The 22,505-nt window shown below is 32.2% G+C and overlaps 1 protein-coding gene across 2 annotated transcripts in view; it reads right to left on the reverse strand.

Annotated features, from left to right (window-relative positions):
• The window catches only part of LOC143238948 (neural cell adhesion molecule 2-like), a 40,485-nt gene extending 30,829 nt beyond the window's left edge, over positions 1-9,656 (reverse strand). The window contains exons 1-3 of one of the 2 annotated variants that reach the window (XM_076479614.1): positions 9,546-9,656; positions 7,883-8,087; positions 6,083-6,379 (exon numbers count right to left, since the gene is read on the reverse strand). In XM_076479614.1, coding sequence (XP_076335729.1) covers positions 6,083-6,379; positions 7,883-7,961 — 376 coding nt within the window. In that variant the 5' untranslated portion in view covers positions 7,962-8,087; positions 9,546-9,656. Of the gene's footprint in view, positions 1-6,082; positions 6,380-7,882; positions 8,088-9,545 lie in introns of those variants that run through there. The other variant, XM_076479615.1, reaches the window with a different exon arrangement.
• Positions 9,657-22,505: the final 12,849 nt, after the last annotated feature.

The raw sequence follows: 22,505 nt of genomic DNA on the forward strand, positions 1-22,505 counted from the left end.
ATTTTTATGTGTGTTCAATAGAATAGAACTTCGTTTTTGTAACCTAGTTACAAGTGAAGAATCTGTACCTTACTAAATGCGTTTTGGTAAATGAATTTCATCTGGATTATTTGCTTTATCTAAAATAATTCTAATATTTCGACTTATTCAAACATATTTATTTTATAGTAGCTTTCTATTCCATTTTCATCCATCTTAATTATTTTTTGTAAGTTCTTGAAACTGTTGTAAAAATTAGAGTTCCACATGATGCCATCTGTTGTAATTGAGGTTATACCATTATTGTTTTATATATACACTGATGGCCAAATTTTTAAGGCCAATGAACATAAAAATTGTTTGCTTGTTTAGAATAAAGCACAAAGCTACACAATGGGCTATCTGTGCTCTGCCCACCACAAGTATCAAAACCCGGTTTTAGTGTGTAAATCCTCAGACATACCACTGCTCCACTGGGGGGCGAAAATAAAAATAAAAAACTTTTTTAGCATTTAATAGGGAAAATGTGAACACTGTGAAATTAGCCTAAATACTAGCTGGTCAAAAGTTTAAGACCATACTGAAACGAAGCGTTAATCGGTAAACACGTGACGAAATTTCATTTTTGTTCAAGCATTACCGTTGTCAACATCTCCCACTGACATCTCCTGTGTTACTTTGGGTAAAATCATGGCAAAGGCTAAAAATGTTGACAGAGTTGGAACGTAGCAAAATTGTCTAGCTGCAAAAGCAAATCTCTCTCAACGTGCCATCGCTGGTGAGATTGGTCGTAATAAAACTGCTGTTGCCAATTTCTTAAAAGACCCTTAGGGATACGGAACGAGAATTTTAAGTGGTCGGCCCAAGAAAATTTCGCCAGCGTTGAGCAGAAGAATTCGACAGGTTGTCCGGCAAGACACCAGCCGATCGTCGAAACAGATTAAGGCCTTACGGACGCAGAATTCAGCTCAACAACAATAAGACTGCACTACGAGAGAAAGGCTTTAAAACCCGTAAACATCTTTAAATGCCACGCCTCCTTCCATACCATAAAACAGATTGGTTAAACTTTGCTGAGAAGCACCAAACATGGGACGTAGAAAAGTGGAAGAAGTTCTCTGATGAGAAAAAAAATTAACCTGAATGGTCCAGATGGCTTCCAACGTTACTGGCACGATAACGATATTCCACCGGAGACATTTTCTACACGACGCAGTGGAGGAGGTTCCATCATAATCTGGGGTGCTTTCTCCTTCCATGGAACAATAGAGCTTCAGGTTATACAGGGGCGTCAAACAGCAGCTGGTTACATTGGCATGTTGGAGAGAGCATCCTTATTGACTGAAGGCTCTCTCTTGTGTGGAATTGACTGGATCTTTCAGCAGGGCAACGCTGCAATCCACAATGCCCGCAGGATAAAGGACTTTTTCATGGCGAATAACGTGATTCTTTTGGACCATCCATCGTGTTCGCACGAACTGAACCCCATTAAAAATATTTGGGGGTGGATGGCAAAGGAAGTCTATAGAAATGAACGTCAATTCCAAACAGTGCGTGATCTTTGTGAAGGCATTTTCAACACTTGGAATAACACTTCAGCCAGCCTTCTGCAAACGCTTATATTGACCATGCCAAAGCAAATGTTTGAATTTATTCACAATGACGGCCATGCAACTCACTACTGAGACCTCTTGTTGGGCATTTTCTTCCCTGTTTAGAACTTCTTTTTGTTATGGTCTTAAACTTTTGGCCAGCTAGTATTTAGGCTAATTTCATAGTGTTCACATTTTCCATGTTAAATGCTAAACAAGTTTTTATTATTATTTTCCCTTTTCTTATTTTCATCTTTCAAAGCTCTACTCAAATAAGTGGTTGAGTCTAACAACTCAAAATGCATATTTTGATTTTAGTCAGCAGTGTATATACATATATCAGATCATCCCTCAAGTAATGTTCCATTTTAGGTTCAGAAAAAAGAAAGGATTTCAAACGCTTTTAATGTTATTTAACAAATTATGTATGTCCCAATATTATTAATTACTTCTTGCTAACGATTCACAGGTTTCTGAATGACACTTCTATAAAATTCTTGGGGTGTGGAGAAAAAGATTGTAGAGAGGTTAGTTTGGACACATTTATGTGTTCCAAGCTCTTTCCCATCAAGATAGTTCTGCAAACTTCGGAATAGATAATAATCAGATGAGGCAAGATCTGGAGAATAAGGGGGATGTTGGAGTTTTTTCCAGCCTAGGTCTTCAATCTTTGCAGATGTGATCCTTTATGTATGAGGCTGTGCAATATTCTAGCGTAACATAACACCTTTACGACAGATCAAAGTAGGCCTCCTTTATTTCAGTGCTATATTAAAGCGCTCTAACTGTTGACAATAGAAATCTGATGTAATCGGAACATTCAATTGCAGCAAGTTAAAGTGGATCACACCTACAATAGCCCAACAAACGCTTAACAAGACTTTCCTAGGGTGGGGATTCATTTTGGGCTATGCTCTAGCCAGTTTACCTGCACTGAGCCATTTTCTGTGGCGCTTAACATATCCATTTTTTATCTCCAGTCACTAACGTGTCCAAGAAAAAAGTGAGTTACGTTCATAAGAGCGCAGAGAGGTGCAAATGTCTACTCTTTCTCTGAGGCTGGCTTCTGTCAAATCATGGGGGACACATTTTCCAAGTTTTGACACCTTTCCAAACTGTTGCCGATGACGGTGAACTGTTGAATGGATTGAATTAAGCTTCTGTGCTAGTTCTTCAACTGTTACAATACAATCTTCATCAAGTACAGCCAGTAACAAATCATTAAACTCAACAGGAAGGCCTGAACGTGGCGCATCACTTAAGCTGTAGTTATCTGATCTGAACTTCGGAAACCATCTTCGAAGTTTTCTTTCACTGAGAGACTCCGCACCAAAAACATCTTGAATGATTCGTTTAGTTTCTGTTGCACTATGGCCTTTTTTAAACTCATAAAGCTTTAATTGCCTAATGTGCTCTTCAGACACATTCTTCTTCATAAGGGTTTATTTGATTAATGTTCCGAAAAAGTGGAGTTGGGTTAGTTTTTTTTATTTGTCTGAACATTTTTATATACGTCCTACTACATATTTTGGTCATTAAAGCCTTCTACAAAGACAGAAATGATGATACACTTTCTGTATTAAATTTGCGGACATTACTTGTGGGATGACCTGATATAAATATATGTTTCTTTGTTAACTTTAGTGCAGAGCTACTTGAGGATTATCCGTGATAGCCATCACTGATTTTGAAGTGATAGATTGCAAGAGAAAAGCCAGCTAATCAACACCATTCATACATTCATTGGCAACTGCTGGGCTATTATTGTCAGACCAAATGATGATATTTGACTGCCACTTTTTTAACGCATTTAACTACTGAATTTCAGAGCATGAATTTTATCACAATAAAGAGGCACTAATCATTGTATCTCAAATGATACTCCGGCACACTACCTACTGGGGCAAATTAAGCTCTCCAGAATCTGACACATTATTTTACTTTGTTGTTTTTTTAGTGTTCATTTGTTTTGCTTCTATAGGTAACATGTAAACAGAACTATTTCCCTTCTTGTTATTCTCGTTTTATTATTCCTGTGTACATGCCACTCAATATTTATCTCAGTTGCTCATCAGGGTTTTAAAACTGAAATTTTTTTCAGTTGGTTTTGTTACACAAGGAGCTAGTTATCTATGCTCTCTCCACCACTGGTAACGAAACCCGGTTTCTAACATTATAAGTCCACAGACATATCGTTGTGCCACTGGGGAGGTGGCTTGAAATTGTTAGTTATAAAAGGGAGACATACTGATAATTAATATGCTAAGTTTTAATTAACAAGAATGTTAATTAACCAACGATGAACTTTTTTGTTTACAACATGATATTTTGTGAATTAAAAGAAGTCTGAAGATTTGAAAAAAAATAATAAAAATAAGAACGTCTTACGAGTTAATTATATTTTAAAGAAATCACTTAAACGAATACAGTTGCCAGCCAAACTGCATAAGCTATATGGAACTGTGTAAGATTCAGTAAATATTTTTAGCATAGGTATGTAAATGGGTTCAATATTTTTGTTATTTAGTCATGCATATTAACTACTCTCAACCAACAGGTACATCTCTCGTCAGGATATTAATGACCTTTCTCGACGTTTCAAGTCTCAGAATTTTTACTAGTGTCAATATATATTGGAAAACTAATAATTCAACAGTATTTAGAGCAACTATATATAAGATTACAACAAGATAAAAACAGCTCTGGAAATAAATCAGTGTGTGAATAATAGCGAAACAGATATAAAAACAACTATTCAAGTTGATGATAGAGTAATAAAATTTGTAATATACATGTATTGTTACGTAAAGTATTACAAGTTCAAGGATAGATAAAAATATATTATAAAGACTACAAATAAATGAGAAGGGAAAAAAATAAAAGGATTAAGCGTTACTTGCAATCCACATGTTTTGGAATAAGTTTTTAGATTAAATAGAAGATAAACAAGCTGTTGCTATCGATTTGGTTTGCTTGGTTTATCTGTTTTAGCACAAAGTCAAATTTTTTCACTACTCTGTGTCCATAGCAGGAATCGAGCCTTGGATTTTAATGTTGTAAGTCTGAAACTTATCAGTAGCCCATCAGAGGACAAGATATTAAAAGTCTTAATAGTCGTAAATCAAGGTCAATAAGCAAACAAAAATTAACAGATTTTAATGTTATATAGGAAGTTAGTCTACAGGTTTCGTTATAGTAAACCGACAGTCTATGTCATTATTATATTTAAGCGACTTCATCACCCACCAGAACTGAAGAAAGTTACTTACATCTTTGTGGTGTAAATTGCAGCATCGTGAAAACCCTGCTTTTGGACATAGACAACAAAAGGTCATTATTATTCCATTAGTTTTCAACCACAGACTTTGAAAACCGATAAAGACCAATAGTGTTTTAGGACAGGACATATGAAGAAAGCTAAAACAAATAAAATCAATTTGACTTTGGTTAAATATCCAATTAAATAACCAAACACGTGTGTTGCAAAATTTGTTCCCCGTTAGGTCAGCGGGTAATTTATAGACTTACAACATAAAATCCAAGGCTAACTGTCGAGGATCGATTTCTCGTAGTAGACAACATGTTGATAACTAATTGTGTTCTTTTGCACTTAGAAAACAATTACAATTTCGCCTATTCAAGTTGGCGTCTTATTATTATTTTAAATTTGAGCTACATCAGAAGATACTACTGAAATACCATTTTTTTATCATAACATGCGTGTTGAAGTAAATCAGAATACGCTGATTTTTTCTTATAACGTATCATCTGTTCTTAATGAAATTACAATATTGTTTTCAACTTTGAAATCGATAACTCCCAAGAAAATAATACATCGGGGTGAAATAAAGTTTAATAATCAGAATTTTTTTTCTTTTTTCTAGGAGGAGTCATTAGTTTGCATAATATTTGACTGCTAAATAATAATCACTTGTAGACCAGACTCAAGTATCTATTTGTGAAATACCAAAAATAAAAAAAATAATATTTATTACTGGTGAGTGTAAACAGAAAGTTACTTAGGTAAATTGCTTCTATACATATGAAATCAAAAGCAAATATCTAATTAAATGATCAAATTAAAGAATAAGCTATATAAGAACATGTAAGAAAATCTATATAAGTCAAATGTTGTCCGTATGGTAGATCCCTGAATTTCGGAGCTCGCAAGCGGTATTCGAATCTTTCTAATACCACAAAACCTTTCCAGCACTGTAACACTGTAACAACTGAGTAAGCTGCATGAGTTAATCCGTTAGCATAAATGGTAGGATGCTGTTAAATGTCTGATTTTCCTCTGGACACTAAAAAAAAACAAAAAAAACTGCGGCAAGTAGTTGCTGTGGCATAGACATAAAAATAGTATATATATATATGTACATATATAAAAAACGATGAGTTATTTCACACTAGGTGACAAAAAGAGTTATTTTATTAGTCTTCCCGAGTATAAAACATGTTTTATTGTATACGTATATTATTTCATTGTTAACTTCAACAACTGTACTTACAGTATACATTTAGACGTCTCCATTCTTTCAAAACATAATCTGGTATAAGCGGATTTTGAGCTACACAAGTCATGATTTTTCCGTTATCTACAATAGACGGTTTGAAAGTCAACACACTCAAGGTAGAATTTCCATCAACCGAAACAGTCGTCTTCACTGACTTCAATTCCAAGTCGTTCAGCCACCAACTAATGACAGCGGCTGGACGAGAGCCAACGGTGCGACATTCCAGCTTCGATGCCTTACCAGCGAAGTAAATTGACGGTTCCTTCTCGATTCTGACAGCCAGCGGTCTAACTAAGAAATGGTGTTCAGTTTGGTTTAAAAAATAAATTGGCATGTATTCTTATAAAATGTACAGTACAGAAAATAACAGCCAGATGTGAAAGACAATCGATTTTTATTACTGGTTTCAAAAATGTAGTAATTAGACATTAGTTTTTTTCTTGTTTCTTTCTCTTTATCTAAAACAAAATATTATATTTCTCTTGTAGTTTAGGTGGTAGCAAAACGTTTTTGTCTATCTTGAACTAATTTATTAGTTAATAATAAACCTATGTCCTAGTTCTTTGCGTGTGAACCAGTTCTTGTTTGCTTTTCAAATATATTATTTTAAAGCATTATGTATACGTGTATGTTTTGAATTTATGTAAGAGATTGGGTGTAAATACTATTTGATTTTTTAAAGTTAAGCACAAAGTTACATAATGTGCTTTTTGTGCTCTGCTCACCACGGTATCGAAACCTGGTTTCTAGAGTTGTAAGTCTCCAGACATGCCAGTCTGCCACTAGAGAGGTCCAGACGCAGTGTTCTAATCAAATAATGTTATTACAAATTCTCTCAAATTTACTTCTTGTTGTTAACCACAAAACTACAATTGGCTATCTGTACTTTGTCCACTCTTTGTCTAGACTGAGTCATCGTGGGTCAAATCTCTTCAGTTTTTTTCACAACTTTTTATTTAATGTTTAACTTTTAATTAACAAATTATCTAGTCTACAGAAAACTAGACTTCGCATTACTAAAATAAATGATAGATTAAGTAAATTCCCAACTGCGCAACTTTAAAACCACTACTCGTTTACAAAGTATCCTAATAAATGCCTCACTAAGTGTTAATCACGATAACGTGTTACATATCATTTGCGTTAATTTAATTATTTTGCTCCTAATGGTTCCTTATTTTAATGATTTTATACTAACATGTAAGCCATATTTCGAATCAAAACCTATAAATGTGAATTCACACGTCAATAACATATACAAACGATTTCTGCTAAGTAGGAAAATTGAAGAAGAATGCTTTTGTTCCAGATTTTTAAAACTTTAGGGTACATTTAAGGGGTATATTTAAGTTTCACTTTCACCATTTCATACAAGATTAAATAAAACGAACAAATTTATGTTTTTACATGAACCTTTGATTATTATAGTCAGTAATATATTTAAAAATACGCATCATATGGTGTCGTCATGTATTAACAGGTTAATTTATTAATAAATGCTTCTTTTTGATATATTTAAATTTATTTTCTGGCTGGAGATAATATTGAGTTTATCTTTCCAATGGAAGAAATAACACGAAACAAATTTGGATATATACAGTGTGGGTATCAATAGAATTGTTAGCTTATAAAACAAAAAATCGTACCCTCATTAAGGTTGTGAATATTTTACAACATTATTATAAGTTACATAAAAAACCTTTAATTTATGTCTATGACTAAAATTGATGTCAGTACAAGAAGTGTACAATCATTTAGCTAAAATTTACACTTTCTTTATTCAAATTTACTCACAGTTCATGTCTACTGTAACCGTTGATGTCAAAGAACCAGTTATATTGTAACTATGCGTTTGACAACTGAAAGCTGCCATTAGGTCGTGTCTTTTTAATGCTGGAATCTTCAGTTCGTTAATAACGGTTCCTGCCTCAGTTTTGTTGAATGTGTCGTCGAGGAAGCACAGATTCTCTCCACCAGGTCACGTCTGGAGCAGGAATCCCTTTTGAAAGTATTACCAGTTTAAACAAACAAACAAAAGAGCAACAGTAAACACAACACGGAATGCCAAATAACATTTGTTTAATCCGTAACGTGTTAACTTGTTTTTATACCGTTTAAAACCAACGGGACCAACAGATTGCTTGGTATTGACTACTTTGGTTTTTGTTCGTTACAATTTTCAGCGTAAAGAAATCAGTGCAATCATTCGTTTTCTGTGTAAAATACATAAGAAATTCTTGGATTAAATAACTATTTTGTTAACAATATTTTTGTTATATTTTTGTGTGGTTCATATCTATTAGGGTTCCTATAACCAACAAAGTCAACTCATTTTATACGACTGGATAAGGAGGGTAAATAAAATGTAAGAAAATAGAATGGGCTACTCTTTAACCTTAATATTACAAGTAAGGTATAACCAGTTTTTTCTAAACTATATATGTATGCTATATATGCATTAGGTTGCCTGTTGGATGATGTCTCTTTAGCTGTGACAAACATAGTAAAAAAAATTAAAATAATGTTACAAACACATATATTTGTGAATGTAAAACTATGAGGTAATTAATGCTAGACACAGCTTCCTGCAGCAGTCCCAGGATAGGAGTGCTGAAATTTATCAACATTTGTATTGTAGTTTAATAAAACCACCATAATTAATAAAGCTAGTCATGTATACGCGTGAATTACAATACTACAACTACACAAAATTTGCCGAATTTATTTTCAGTTAGCCTGAGTTATCCATTGATAAGAGCATTAACATTTTTATTTAAAGTTAAAGAAATATTACACTGAGAGTTTTTCTCAAAGATACACCGACTAATTATTTTTTAAAAAAAACTCAGAAAAATGATTAGCTATTTTATTATTTTCGTAAGTTAGTAAAATTCTAAAACATTGTGGAAACCTGAAGTTTATGTATTTTCGTAAAACGTTTCATGCAAAGTTCGACAATTCTTAACTTATCGAACTTATTATTTCTACCTTGAGTAACATAGATTAAGAATAAAGCTTTTATAATTTTTCCCTAGCGATACTACAGGTAAACTACAGTTATATTTATTAGGATTTTATCTCCATTCTATGTCATAGAATCTGCATGATTGTTTTCACCAATCAAATGACTTTATTTCCCTTTTTGCCTGGCCAGAACGCAAAATACTCTAAATTAGTAAATTACACGAAAAACATTACTCAAACGTCACACCAACTGAAATCAATCAACTAAGTAGTAATTCAGTTTGGATTTCACATTAACTTAGCTGCAACGCACAATAACAGATGGAAATTGAAGATTTATTTGATAGTTACATAAGATACATGTTATTACAGGTTTTCTAATGCATACAACAATTATTCTCACTGTTAAGGAGTTTATAAACAATAAAAACAAGTCAGATATCAACAGCAAACTTAATTATATGTGGATACGTTAAAATAAAAAAAGTGTTACCTCCGACAACTTCACAAAATATTACTAAGGAATCCCCTTCATTATATGGTCCAATGAGGCTTCGCAACACCTTGCCAAATTTGTCCCTGATCAGAGGTTTTTGGGGTGGCACTAGAGAGACCAAACATAAACCTCTACATAAATTACTTTTAATTTTTTTGGTCTTTCTTATTTTGTTTTTCTTTTTTGTATCTCATACGTTAAATAATTATGTCTGCTTGAGTTATTTTTACTAATTATCTGAATTCTGTTGTACGACAATAAGATCATTGTATAATTCTATACACCTTCTTTAATCAACAGAATAACTCACGTTTCTACCTTATTAAACATGAAAGGATAACGTTAGAATGCCTTGAACTGTATAATTGAGATAGCGAAGACGACTTGTTTTAAGAAGTGTAAGTTTCTAATTTTTATTTCTATGAAGCAATGAGAATTAAAAAACAAGGGTCACTGTTCAGGGAATGTTGTGTGGGTAGGATTGGAATATTTGTATGATGTTATATTATTCAATAAAGACAGTATTTCACTAATGGTAACAGTCATTCTAAGTATGAAATAAATTTACTTAAGTTAGTATTTTGACATTAATCAACACAAAACCTTACTAAAACATATTTACATTTTGTATTGATCAAAATTGTTTAATTAAAATTAACACAGGAAATGTTCTTCGCCTGTATATTTAGCATATTGCGACTCTTCGGGTTAACTGTTTGTGTGGCACTTCTATATTATATGTTACACTTTTCATATTTGCAATGTCGCAGAAATGTTCAATATTTAACTTATTTCGAGTTCAGGTTTTAGTTTCAAGGTTTCCACATTGCCAATGTGCTATTTCTGTTGCCAGTAGAACCTGTTTCTATTTTATTTTTGATTATTTGATTTTCGTAAATAATGCTTCACCTTGTATATCGTAGATTAATCACACGTAAAATATTGTTTATTTCGTAATTTTGAAAGAGGCCACACAATATCTTTCTGTACATAAGGGTCTGTAAATTTAAACAGAGACATTAAAAGGAAGGCAGTTAATCAAAACACAGCGCCAATCACCAACTCTTGGGCTACTTTGGTCTGACAAAATGGTGAGGTTTGGCCATCATTCATGACCTCAAGGTGGGGAGAGCATTTTAAGAATAATGAGGCGCAAACTACAAACTTCGGATTCACAGTCTGAGCATATTAATTCATAGCCAGCCCTGACTTATGTGAGGAAATAGAACTGTTACTATTCAGAAGTTTTAAATAAGATTAACTCAGGTAGCATAAATAACAGCACTTTTCAGTTCATTTAGATATTGGCAGAAAATCCATTCTGGATGCCAAAACGTTTCTGTTCCTAACATTCATAAAGTTTGTTAAGTAATTTGTTAATATTTATTTGTTGTAAGCGTAAAACTAAGTAATAAGTTATCTGCAATCTGTACATCTGGGGGAATCGAACGTTGAATTTTAGCGAGTAATTCTGTAAATTTACCCTGTTGAACATTTTAAAATGTAAATCTTGTTTAGTGTGTGTAAACGTAACTTTCTCAATTATTCTTAAATTAAGATATTTTGTGTTAATTATCCAGATTGTCTTTTGAACTGTTTTGTAAACAACTAATGTTCGTAAATTGCACATTTGCGTAATTTTGTTTCTTAAATAAAACAAATAGATAATTAGCTATTCTGTGTAATGTCTGTATTGCAACTAATTAAACAAATCACTTGGAAAATTATAATTATATTTCTCTATAATGAGCCGTGAGACTCAACTTATATCATAACTTCAATTCGAAATCAAGTTTTTTTCAATACGTGTTAATATTGTTAGTAATTTCATAATCCATACAATTTTAAAATTAAAGCTGTTGTTTGAGAATGTAATAAAATCCGCCAGATTGAAAATAGAGAAATCAGTTTGATTTATTCTGCTATTATTTAAATTAATTTTTTGTCTATTATTAACTTTTTATAGTATATTGGTAGCAATTATGGTGAATATTCTTCAAATGATATCCGTATTTTACTTTTACTTTTATTTTACTTATGGTTTTTCCCCTTATACATAAGAGTTTAGCTGATTTTCATTTAAATTAAAATATGACTACAGTAATATTTTATAATATTGAAATTAATTACAAAACCTTTTGTGCGCTAAATTTTATTTTTTTGTTACCAGCTTTCATTTGCTTTATGTCAATTAAGCCTGAATACGGTTACAATTTGGCAGTCAGCAAATATTTACAAAACATTGACTGTTTTTAAGGATAAAAAATGTCTTATTTGTTCTAACTTAAAATAACGAAACATTGAAGTAAACTTTTTATAAAATGATTATATTTAGGTGAACGATGCTACTGTACAGCTTTAGAAATACCAAACAAAAATGAAAACTTCGTAGAAAAAATATTATTGACCTAATTAAGAAAAGACTGCAACCACTGACCACTGACCAATAACCTTCAGAACACTGTCGGTGTAGCGAGTCCTAACTCGGCTAAAGTCCACCCGACATCGATATGACCCTTGATCACTAGTCTTCAATGATTTAAACCTCAGTACAGCTGGCTCCCTGTCTATAACGAAGTATACTCGAGTCACCTTGTAGATAGATGAGTGTCGCGCCTGAGCTAGAGATCCTCTCCTGGCATCAAGAGTGTAAATGGGTGTAGTAACGTTATTTTTATACCATAAGACAATGGTAGGAATGTCATCCTCTGGAATAGCTGTAATATTGCAGGGTATCTCTGTTTCTCCACCTTCCAATTCAACTAGAAATACTAGAAACAAAGTTGTACATAACAACAAAACAGTGAAGTAGACGATATTTATTTATAAACTGATTAGTATTTCGTACGATTTTTAATACGTCCAAGTTACTAAGAATGTCCAGTAAAAATTGTAAAGGAAATAAAACACGTCATTTTAAAGAAAATGTACTTCGCATATGCTGTTATTTTGTTCAAGGGATATAATTACTTATTCACCATGCTATAAATACAATTAAAGAAATCATAATCCCAATGTTACATTATAAAACCCTTTAATCTGGAAGTCTCTTGTCGACCTATTTGACATAAATGAACATTAATTAATTTTTGTTTTAAAAATCCTGTTCGTTTTCTCTACGACTCAATAAGTTTTTATTATTTTTTATACAAGAAGAACTAGTTGTATTTGAAGCGACAAAGTAAGAAATATTACGTTATCACACTTTAAGATTACATGCCAGATATAGAATAAAAACACACACACATATATAAATCGTCTTCATGAGTGCTTAGTGGAATGAGAAGAAAAACAGTGTTTTGATATTCTTATTGAAGTTAGATACTTCTTACCTCTTAAGGCAGACTACAATATTAACACAGTTTTGCACGCAATCTAACTTGTTTCTTTGTAAACATTCCGAAAATAGTTTACTTGTACATGAACATTTCAAAAGAAACAGTTGGCTGTTTTATTTCTAAAAACAAACGAATATAAATTCAAGAAAGTGATATTTAACTTTAATCCTATATTTACTTTAAATTAGGCCCCCCGTTAGTACAGCGGTAAGTCTACAGATTTATAACCCTAAAATGAAGGGTTCGATCCCTCTCGGTGGACTCAGCAGATAGCCCAATGTGACTTTGCTATAAGAAAACACACACTTTCAATTATAATCTAATGTTTAGCGATTCTCCTTCATAACCTTATTTTCACATTTATATCCACCCATTTAGAGTATACAAGAATTAACTCAAGTTTGCATTGAAATATTACATATTGATACATTTACTTCTCCGATCTCTACTAAATAAACATCGTTTAGTTGTATCTTGTAAACCGAACTGTAACTTGTTCCAGTGTATTTTCTTTTCAATTTTTTTGTACCTCAACCATGACAAGTGTTGAGTAAATCCATGTGATTCTGGCATTTTGAAACGATTTTAGGAATCCTAATTTACAATTAAGAGGACTTCAGATTGCATCTCATCATAATATAACTAAACGATCGATCCGTCAGATAAGCTAATAGTTTATAATATTATTCAAATATGTATTTTAATCACAATATATATAAACATAAAATAAACTACTCTAGCAAAATGAAAAACAACAAATTACTGCGAAAAAATATTTCAGCTATGTTGATGTATGTTTCGAATTCAAATGAAGCTTCAAAGTAATCACAAATATGTATTTTATTCATCCATTTATGAATCGTTGGATCTGATTATTTTTATTGTGAAGCTAAAAATAACAACAATAATAGAGAAATTAATGGAAATGGACAGTTGGATGGAAACATTTTAATAAAAATGCAGGCAAACCGAATTACTTTCGAAATAGTGTATGTTCGTATCGAGAATTTTAACAATGTTATTACACAACTCACTTTTGCTATTTCTTTCTTTAAACTAAATCTTTTATCATTTATTTCTAGCGAACAACAATATAGATCCTATCCTTGTATCTGATAACCCTTTTAGTAAACGTCTGTTGCCTAAATAGAAAGAAATATGTCATAAAGACTGTCAATGAAATCACAAGGTTTTTCTCAGCCATTTTTTTTAACATTCTGAAGCGTAATGGGATACTAATTGAATTTTAATGTTGCCTTGCTATTGTAAAGTTGTATACCTTTAAACAGAAAGAAAAAAATTCTAACAACACTCATCACAAACTCCTACGTTTTACTCCTTTGAGAAACAGGAGACTTTACTATAGTAAACCTGAGAGAAATAAAAAAAATCGATAAGGTTCCATAGGAAGCACTATTGAATTAAAATACTGTTTATTTCAATGTATTATAAGCTGGTTTCCGTTTCTTTTCTCAGAGCTTTCAGTAAGAAAACTTCATTGTAAATGAATGAATGTAACGTATGTTTCGAGAAGCCTTTTTAGTTCAAAGGTTCTGTAAGTTGAGAAGAAACAGTACACCTTGAGAAAAGACAGCTTCAATACGACACAAGAGCTAATAAATCGTTGAATTATTGCTGGATATTTCTGTACTTCCAGCTTCCAGCTCAACTAGAAGTTCTAGTAACAAAATTGTATAGAACGGCAAAACAATGACATAGAAAAGATATTTATCAACTGGTTAGTATTTTGTACGCCCAGATAACCTAGACTGCCCTGTAAAATTTGTGAAAGAAATACGGAATTTGCTCCACTTTAACTGGAATGCATTATGTTGTTCTTTTAATCAGTTATGACGAGAAAACCCACTTGTAGAGAAAAATATATATGTAAAAAGGCTGGTTTTGGTTGAGAATTTTTTTTTATGTAGAGGAGCGAACAACGTTTCGACCTTCTTCGGTCATCGTCAGGTTCACAAAGAAAGAACGAGGTAACTCACCTATAGCTGACCATTACCGAAGAAGATCGAAACGTTGTTCGCTCCTTTACATAAAAAAAATGTTCTCAACCCAAACCAGCCGTTTTCACGAATGTAATGTTGTTCTTTTATTCAGATGACGTAATCACTTATTCATTATGCTATAAATATAAAGTATAGAAATGGTAATTCTAGGGTTACAATATAAAACCCATTAATCTGGGACTGTCTCGTCAACCTTTGTATTCAACTGAACATTAATTAATTTTTAATTTATAAATCATAGTGGTTTTCTCTATAAACTCAAGAACTTTATAGTAATTTCTATAAAAGAAATAGTTACAGTTGAAGTGATATTTTGAGAAGCATTACGTGAAAACACCTAAATATGATTATATATTAACATGTAATTACAGTCTAGAGTCTTTTTTTTCTTAGCCTGTTTTGACATCAATGTCCATCCAATGAATGGTATATCAAAATTAATTCAATATTTCTTGGTAGTTGTCAGTGAAAGACTACACATTGATATCTTTACTTGTCTTATTATTATAGTTATTAATGTAATAAACAACTTTTGTTCACATTTTCTGGACCGAATGACAAATTATTTACGTGTCTTCTTTTCATAATTTTCGTATCTCGGTACAAGTGCCGGGTAAAATCATTGAAGTTTGAAATTTTGTTACGATATTAAATTAACTTTAACTTATAATGTTAACTTTTAACTAGCAAAACTTTAAACTAATAATGTGTTGGATGTTTTGAAAGAAGGTTTTGTATTGTATCTATCATTATATGGATGAATGGTTGAAGCCTCGTAAAAGTTAATATCTTAAAATATTAAACACAATACATAGAAAGCAAATTATTCCAGCAATTAGAAAACAATGAACTACCAATAAATTATTATATAAACTTCTAATTAAAATATTATAACTTCTAACTGTAAAATTCTAATTGAAATAAATATTTTACTGGTGAGAACTCTGAATTTTATCCTTTTTTATAAATTCTCATTTCCGTCATGAAAGAAAAATAAAAACAATAAAAATTAATGGTAATTAACAGTTTCGGATGAAAATACAATAACATAAATACAAGTGATTGAGTTACTTTCAAGATGTTCTGTGTATGTGTATCGAGAAGTCCATATATAGCATGACATATCTCTTTTACTCTATTCATTTCTTTGTCATACATATTTTATAAACACCTGGAGACTCGTCCCCTGGGCGGAAGTTATGTAAATTTATAATTAATGAAAGGTTATCTTAGAACATGATAAGATGCTTCCTTACATAATGGTAAAAAAAAGCAAAGAACCCCATAAAAACTTCAAACCACAACTATGCCTTTTTTCTTTGAATGGATTCAAGGAACCTTTGTACTACATTTGATGAAGTTCCATCAATAGGGGGCGAAGTAGTGGTAAAAGAATGCAAAAAACGCCCATAAACAGCAAAACGAAAATTTCAAAGTTGAAACGTTTCAGGTATATCTCCCTGGGCCTAGTGTATGTCCTTACTAATTTTCTTGAAGATTCATCCACATACTGCGAAGCAGTTACCTGGACATACGACAGGCAGTACTATTATAATTATATAGATTTATTACTAGTGAACAAAAATGTAAGTTTAGATCCCATTATTGTATCTGATAACTATGTTAGTAAAGGACTATTGTCTATGTAGATACAGCTTTAAAAAAAAACTAGATTTTTTCTAACCATTCTTTTTAATATTCTGAAATGTGATGACATACTAAATGAATTTAGTGTTGCCTTAGTATTGTACGTTTTCAGCATTTTAAGTACAAATTTAATTCTACTACAGTACAAAGTCTGATTGAAAACCGATAAAAGTAATTCAAGTTTGGTTTCGTTTCTTGCTATGAGCTCTTAGTAACGAAATTTTGTTGTAATTAAATAAAATTAGCATAGATGTTAAGAACGATAATTCTAGAAGCTTCTTGTATCTCAAAGACTTTAGAAGTTACACATGAGAAACAAAGTGCTTTTGAAACGAAGAATTAAACAATTCAGCCTGAAAAGTCTGATAAATCGGTGTAATAATGAAAAGTTGTAGACAACAATGTTAAGTGTAAGTCATTTGATATATACGAATGCTTTTGTAGAATGCACCAAGTATTGATGAATATTTCTTATTAAAACATTTAAACTTGAACTATACCATATGTTAGAAAATACAAAATTATTTAATTTTCTCTACAATTACACGTAAAGATATGGTTTTTAAGAAGTCACTCTTGATTAAAGGTTTTCCAAATATTTAAAAGATATAAGTACGATATCTTTATAATGTATTTTGTTTTGTGTCAACGTTACCAAGAGAATAAAACAATTATACCCCTGATACGAATATAAAGTCTTGTTTCAAAGACTTTTCAGTTTTTCACATTTTAATCATTTATTGACAAACCAATAAAAACTATTGCTTAGAAATAGTTGAGATATGGGCATAGAATGACATAGAAAGTAGTACGAAAATTAAAATGTGATAATACTTTAGATTTGCTTAATTAAAAGTACTATATTAATGAGGTTAGCGTATTATATACTATGTTAAAAAAGTCAAATGTTTGCAGGTGTAAAAGTACTGTCTAAACTATTCCGTAATATAAGTTGTTTTGGAATTTCTCACAAAGCTACTCGAGGGCTATCCGTCCCTAATTTAGGAGTGTAAAACTAGAGGAAGGCAGCTAGTCATCACCACCCACCGCCAACTCTTGGGCTACTCTTTTACCAACGAATAGTGGGATTGACCGTCACATTATACACCCCCACGGCTGGGAGGGCGAGAATGTTTAGCGCAACGCGGGCGCAAACCCGCGACCCTTAGATTATGAGTCTCACGCCTTACGCGCTTGGCCATGCCAGACCCGTAGTATAAGTACAAATTCTTCGATAATCACACATATTTTGTCATTATTTATTTTTTCTTTGCTTTTGCTACACTATTATTTTTATTTATAAAAATCAACCATTGGGCAGAATAATGCTTAATACTACAATTTTGATGTCCAAATTGATGTTGCCAAAATTCGTATTGTCTCCTAAGAAAGCAGTAAAACTATTATACATTACTTATATATATATGTATATTGTCTACAATAACTGATGGATAAAAGGCAAAATGGCATCTAAAGCACATAAAATCGGGATTTCTGTCCAATTACGACATGAGAGATATTCCTTAAAGAAGATGGCGCGTGCTATAAGCACAATCTTAGCTAACTGATAATCAAACTCAAAAAATGATTCCGTTGCAAAGTTATAGGCAAAATTTAGATGTTAGAATAACTCTGGTTTAAGGGTTTTAGATAAAACCTACATTTATGATGTACGACTGTGAGCTGACTTCAATTCTGTCAGTAATCTCTCTAGTAAAGAGTTTTTTTATTTTATCTGTTTTAGTAAGGTTTCACTTTTTCTGTCTGTTCTCTTAACCCCAGCATGACCAGGTGGATTAAGACGTTCAACTCGTAATCCGAGGGTCGCGGGTTCGAATCCCCATCGCACCAAACATGTTCGCCCTTTCAACTGTGGTAGCGTTATAATGTGATGGTAAATCCCACTATTCGTTGGTAAAAGAGTAGCCCAAGGGTTAGAGGGGTTGATGATAACTAACTGCCTTCCCTTTAGTCTTACATTGCTAAATTAGGGACGGCTAGCGCAGATAGTCTTCGTGTAGCTTTGCGCGAAATTAAAAAGCCAAACAAACTTTCTGTTCTTCTTGTTGGAATTTCTCGGATAATTTTAAAGGTGAATATATTTTGCAAACGCTCTTCTATTAAATTCCTGTAGTTTATGCGTGAAGAATTACAAAACCTCTTTCTTCACCAACTGATTTACATTTAGGTTATTGTTTTTTGTATCAGTTTTAATTATAAAATAAATACTTTTCTTTTGTTTTGTAGTTGCATAAGTTGATTTATGTTTGATACGTTCTACCCACTATACAAATCAGTATAACAGAATAAACTGGTAAAATATCCAAATAATTTTTAGCGTACGTTTTTCCAACCTAAATAATATGATAAAAATACTTCACATGCAAGAATGCATAATGGGGATTAGAGATGCAAAGTAAAATATGTTTACAATCTTAAATTATATTTTGTATGTGTGAGGGGAATATATATAAATTAAAGTAACACAAAGGCCCTTACCTACACATATCTAGGAACATATTAACGGTTTAAAACGTGTCCTAAAAGAATGTTCTTTTTAGAAAATTATGAACAACAGTAAGTTAACAATGACACTTCTTTTACTGTAGAAATCCGAAAACACGCAAGATTAAAAAAAAATAGGAAAAACATCAACCGCCAAAGAGAGACACTTAAAACTAAAAGATTGTGTGTTCTTTTATTTCGCTCGAAACTACACGAGGACTACCTGCACTAACCACTCTAATTCGTACCCGCAACCCTCAGATTACGAGTTGAGCACCTTAACCACCCGGCACAAAAAAACTAAGGGAGACAAAAGATGGTAATTTCAATTATTAAATAAGTTGCACTTATAATACGAGAACAAAATCTAAAAACAAATACTTTTATTTTTCTCGATACTCGTGGTGGGCAGAGCACAGATAGTCTATCGTGTAGCTTTGCTTAATCACAATCAATCAATTATACCTATTGAATTAAACTAATTTGGTTAGTATTTGTATATGTAATGTTGTAATGAGTAAACTTACGTCAAAATCCTTTCTAACAGAGACCATTTCTACAGATAGGTTGTTTATTGGTTTTAAGAAAAGCGTCAAAGCGTTAAGAAGAATAAAGCATTCAATGTTCTGTGTGGAAGCGTAAAATCTCACACCACAGTATGTTTTAAACATAAACATGCTGTAGAACCATACACTTAAATTAATCTACAGCAAAGCCTTCATCTGCAAAGTGAAGGATTTGGTTACGAAAATAAACCTTTCAACTCTACAAGGCATTGTCATGAAGCCGATTATATCTGATAATATTGCTACTAAGATAATAAAGGGAAATTTAGAGTTGATAAAGGCTTACAAGCTAAACAATCACGACCTTCCAGCCGCACCTCGAAATCATTTGCTGTTTTTCAAAGAAAGATGAGCCAAGAAAGACTGAAACTATAGCAGTCAAATCGACCAAACACCTGCCAAGTCTCTCAATGTAGGTCAAACGGGCTTTTGTGCTTTTGGTTTGCTCAAAAGTGGTCTTGCATTAGAGGGCATGTTTAAAATTTGTGAACTTGCCTGGTCTAAGATTGACCTCACCATATGTTGAAGAAGTTTGTCACAATTGAATTTGTAATCTTCAGCGAAATTGGTTTAAAAAGGGCATCAGAAAGACAATGAAAGACGTGGTTCCGTAGGCTTGTAGAGTCGATCTTGTTAAGTGCGGTTAAAATAATACGTTTTGTTAGACGCTATTATAAAATTTAAATATAGAAATTTTCAATGTATCAATAAAGTTAACATAAAGTATTATAAAAGCTAGTTAGGAATTCTTACTTTCTACCATTCAGTTAGTTGTTCACATATGTCAAGAATGCATTGAGGGACAAGTATGTGTGTGTTAAATAGTGTGTGTTGGTATTTGAAACCATTTATAGAACGCAGCTACATTTTTAACAACATTTGTCAGGCAGCAGAATTAATTATGTATTACGCTACTAGACTTTACAGGAAAATTTCTTATTTTCCTTTTAATAGTAATTATTACTACTCTAAATATTTCATATGTTTAATTATAATGTTGAGGCAGGTACGTAGTCACGACCCATGCCAATTTCAGGAGACCGGTTTCACTTGTCTCCTCAATCATACACCTTAATATTATGTTACATTGTTTTATTAACATACTTTTACGTTTATTTTCCTTGCAGGTGGTCAAAGAAAATTTTAAATCTGGAACGTTAGGGTTTTAACGTCTATATTTCCTAGTAATTGTTAATTCTGATTTTTAGTTGTGAAAGTTTTGAACAGGTTACCCCACTTGTACAGCGGTAAGTCTACAGATTTATAACACTAAAATACAGGGTTCGACTCTCCTCTGGTGGATTCAGCAGATAGCCCGATAGAGCTTTACTATAAGAAAACGCACACATTCTCAGCAAATTTGGCATCAAACGCCACTTTCATCTGGCGTTAACAAGATGGCTTCTGGTGAATTACTAAGACATTCACATATATAAGCTTATTGCAAAATGCATATGTTAATGCGCATTACATTCTGTGTATAATTGTTCTTTTACTGAAACAGTAATTATCGTGATAAAAAAACACGCAAATATGATTCTCTTTTCTCGATTCCCTTCTGAGATCAAACGACATTTCCGAAAATACTGAATGTTATTATTCTGATCTGTTTGGAATATATGACTTAAATCCAACATTTCCAGCATATATTTTTGCCTCTTAAACTAATTTACGTAATTTTGAAACACTTCACAACTAAAATATGACACGTGGAATAAAAATTATCATAATTAGATTTATAATCATTCATTTAATTTATTTCTTTATGTTGTGCGATGAATTTCACCCTAATGTATCAGTTGATATTCTCCGTCGTTTTATATAAACTAGAACGAGTGAAAAATTAATTAAACTCTGAAATTTCTTGAGTATCTTAAATTCTGAAGATACATTAACTTCATTTTATTTTAATATTGTCAAAAATTAAAATTGTCGAGTTATTATAGCTGAATTATTACTGCTATTCTGGGTAAAAACTTTTCTGGTGATATTTGATGTAGATTTTCTCTGTTTAAATTGTAATGTTTTGTGGAAATATATATACATGTATAAATGCCAAGTTTTATAAATTTAGTATGCTTGTTCGTAATGTGTAATATAAAGTAATTAATACAAAACCTCAATGTTTCTGTGCCTCCGTGTTCTTTGGACAAATGTATTTGCATTTAAAGAAATTAACGAAGGTTTGTATTTGGAACCCGACAAACAGTAGTTTTGGTTGGATTTCCAATACCTTTGAATCGAAAATCAGGTGTGCCTATAAGGACTAAAAATGTGCTGTGAGCGTGATCTATCGAGGTATTAAGCTTGTGACTTTGTCATTGGTTTTCAGCCTGTAATAAGAGATATACCGTTTATCTTACGTAAACGGACGCACTGCAGACCCTTTAAGGTAATGTTTTCGCAGCTGCGAAAGACAGTACTTTATACCCAGATCCCTCACTTAGCATTTAGGCTACTGTTTAGGTTATTTCGCTGTTATATATAGAGAGTTTGCAACTGACCGTTTAGTGTTGTACGTCCATGTTCAAGTTTAACATTTCTATTGCTAAGTTACTTTCAGGTATTTTATCCCGTAATTTTCTAGTATCTACGGAAGCAAACGGAAAAGGAGTTAAAAACAATCCAAACCTCAATATTGTTCAACATTAATCCTCTCGCTATGATTTTACAGATAACTTTATTAAAAATGGAGAAACCTACTAATACATCGTGTAGCGTTTGAATATTAAACATCGAATATAATTTTAGTATATCGTTTAGTGTTCTAGAGAATAAAATAACCCAAAATTTGTAACACATAAGTTGTGTGTTTTATATTCTTCGAAGCGGCTATATATACATAGTGTAGGACCCCACGCTAGTACAGCGGCATGTCTA

Source organism: Tachypleus tridentatus, chromosome 13, assembly GCF_004210375.1.
Source record: "Tachypleus tridentatus isolate NWPU-2018 chromosome 13, ASM421037v1, whole genome shotgun sequence".
Classification (NCBI taxonomy): Eukaryota; Metazoa; Arthropoda; class Merostomata; order Xiphosura; family Limulidae; genus Tachypleus; species Tachypleus tridentatus.